Here is a 2,689-nt window from a genome sequence, read left to right as displayed (position 1 = left end):
CAACTCCTGGGCTCAAGCAAGTCTCCTGCCTCAGCCTCCCAAGTAGCTGGGACTATAGGCGCCCGCCATAACGCCCGGCTATTTTTTGGTTGCAGCCGTCGTTGTTTGGCAGGCCCGGGCTGGATTCAGGAGCTGCCACCTTAGGTGTATGTGGCTAGCGCCTTAGCTGCTTGAGCCACAGGCGCCAAGCCCAACTGATGATTTTTGAAAAAGAGAATGTAGATGAAGAGAAGAAAGAAGAAAAGGAGTAAGAGAAGGAAAGGGAAGGGGAAGGCAGTAGAGGCAGCAGTAGCAGCAGCAATGATACTAAATTAATGTTAACCTGCTTGACAACTTTAAGAGCAGGAACGCAAAGTTCTGCTCACAGTAGAAACTAAACATATATGCTACCAATGAATGCTTAGTGCTAAGGATTAATATGGCAATATGCTGAAAGCAGAAAAGGTACCTCTTTTCTACTAACACAAAAGGCTGCCCTCCTCTAAAATCTGATCAAGTGACTTTTTAAGCTATGGATTAACTGTTGGAGAATAAAGAATTTCCTTCGAGTAAGGTGAACAACAGCCAACTCATATCCACCCTAACTCAATTTTAAATGCAGATTTCAGAAGGATACATCTGCTCTTAATGAAATGGAACCATATTAGTTAGTATTTAGGACAAAGGGTGAGGGAGAAAAGAACACATAAGAAAAGTATGACATCTGCTGCATACTTACATTGTTGATCAAGTAGACGCCCCGCCCCCTAGAAGAAGCCACCGGTTTTACTATCCAAGGTCCCCGGTCCTTTGAATATGAATCTGCACAAAATATGGGGAGATAAAAAAGGGAAGAAACAGAGAAAGAATGAACATGAATTTATTATCTTAACTTTCAATAACGGTTATTTACTCAGGGACCCCCCCAAATCTTCCAAATTTCTAAGTGGAGGGCAGCTGATAAAATTAGTATTTTGGACTAGCCATAAAAAAATAAAAAATAGGAGGTGGAAGATGAGGGAGTAGGAAGGTGGAGAGGGAGAGAGGAAGGAGGAGAAAAAGGGGGGATAGGAGGAAAACAGAGGATAGCAAAATTACCTACATAATTATCTCTCCCACCATTTCCCCTCTTTCTTGAATGAGAAAATAAAAACAAAATAAGGCAAACATCTGGATTTGAGTCTATTATTGTCACAAATAACCTTTAAGAATCTTTGAAATTCTCGCCTCTTTTGACTAAAGGACCTCCAGAAAACAGTGACAATGTTAAATCAAAAGCTACATCTCCCAATACGTAGCTCTTAAATAATTCCTTTGAGCTTTTAAGAAAAAAAAAACGTCCTTAAATCAAGTAATGTGCAATTAGAGAGGAAGGACAATGATTTACAAGTGATTAAAAGGTGTAATTTGCCTCAGCACCTTTCCCGGGTTCCACTTCATACTTTAAGATCTTTGGATCCTGAGAAGAGAAAGCAGACAACTGAAACTAAGACTTCCAAAGGCTTATTATAAAGGGTCTGGGGAGAAGCAAATGGCTCTGAGTTCTCACATCCCTACAGGAGAGAGGTTAACTAGTCCTTACTCTCAACCCTGTCCCCTCCACTACAGATGAAATACTTCAGGTGGCAGTACTGGTTTCTTTTTCATTGTAGGAGGGGGAAAAATGGAAGATGAAAAGTAAGAGATGTAATTTTTCATGGTATTTTTCTTCACTGAAAGAAGAGTGACAAGGAAGGAATAGGTAAATGTGGGAAAATAAACCAAGTAAATAGAAATGTTTCTGAGTAGGTCTCACAAAGATTTCCCTTTTCCAAATTGCCTAGGTTGCTATTCATCAGGATATTAGTGCCATGTCATTTAGAATAATAAAGCTTGATGCCTAATAAAGCATCATAGTTGATGTCTCTCTGGTTTGAGTTATTAAGAGGCAAGTAGTTCCACCTGTGTGCTAATCTGCCTACCTTCTTCCCCCAGATAAGTACACAAACTTCCCTCTCCCCTGCATCTGGGTCTACACCAGGCATGCCTTCAGGAGGAACAAGCTTGGCTCCGCTCCTCTCCTCCAGGACTTGCCAGCAACTACTGCTTCTTTTTCTTTCCTCTCCCTCTCACAAGAGCCAAACAGTCTCTTCAAGGGCTCCCAACAGGAACTTGACTTTGTCAGTGCCACAAACCATTTTACCAAGAGAGGAAAAGAGATGTCTTTGTCCACTCTCACCCTTCTTCTCCTGCCTTTTCCCTTGATGCAGAATTAACAGAATTAGAAAAATTTAACATACCACACAAAATTTAAAACTCTACAAGCAATTCTACTTCCAGAACTGTATCCTCTAATCCTATTCATACATGTGAAATGTTTCATGTACAAGATTATTCAATGCTGTATTATAATACCAAAAGATTAAATACATTATAATGCATGTATATAAGAGGTCAGCAAAGTTTTCTGGTAAAAATCCAGATAATAAATATTTTAGGCTTTGTGGGTCATGCAACCTTTGTTGCAACTACCCAATTCTGCCACTGTAGCTTGAAAGTAGCTATTAACTGGCTCGGCGCCTATAGCTCAACCGGCTAAGGTGCCAGCCACGTACACCTAAGGTGGCGGGTTCGAATCCCCAGCCCGGACCCACCAAACAACAATGATGGCTGCAACCAAAAAATAGCTGGGCGTTGTGGCGGGCGCCTGTGGTCCCAGCTACTTGGGAGG

General features: G+C 41.3%; 1 protein-coding gene across 1 annotated transcript in view; it reads right to left on the bottom strand.

Moving 5' to 3' along the window:
- The window catches only part of TTLL5 (tubulin tyrosine ligase like 5), a 308,822-nt gene that overhangs the window by 264,446 nt on the left and 41,687 nt on the right, over positions 1 to 2,689 (bottom strand). The window contains exon 7 of the mRNA XM_023511518.1: positions 719 to 801. Coding sequence (XP_023367286.1) covers positions 719 to 801 — 83 coding nt within the window. The remainder of the gene's footprint in view (positions 1 to 718; positions 802 to 2,689) is intronic.

Source organism: Otolemur garnettii, unplaced genomic scaffold (genome assembly GCF_000181295.1).
Source record: "Otolemur garnettii isolate 467f Iridium unplaced genomic scaffold, OtoGar3 scaffold00020, whole genome shotgun sequence".
Lineage (NCBI taxonomy): Eukaryota > Metazoa > Chordata > Mammalia > Primates > Galagidae > Otolemur > Otolemur garnettii.
Note: the sequence above shows the minus strand (reverse complement) of the source record. Positions and strands in the feature narration are given on the sequence as shown.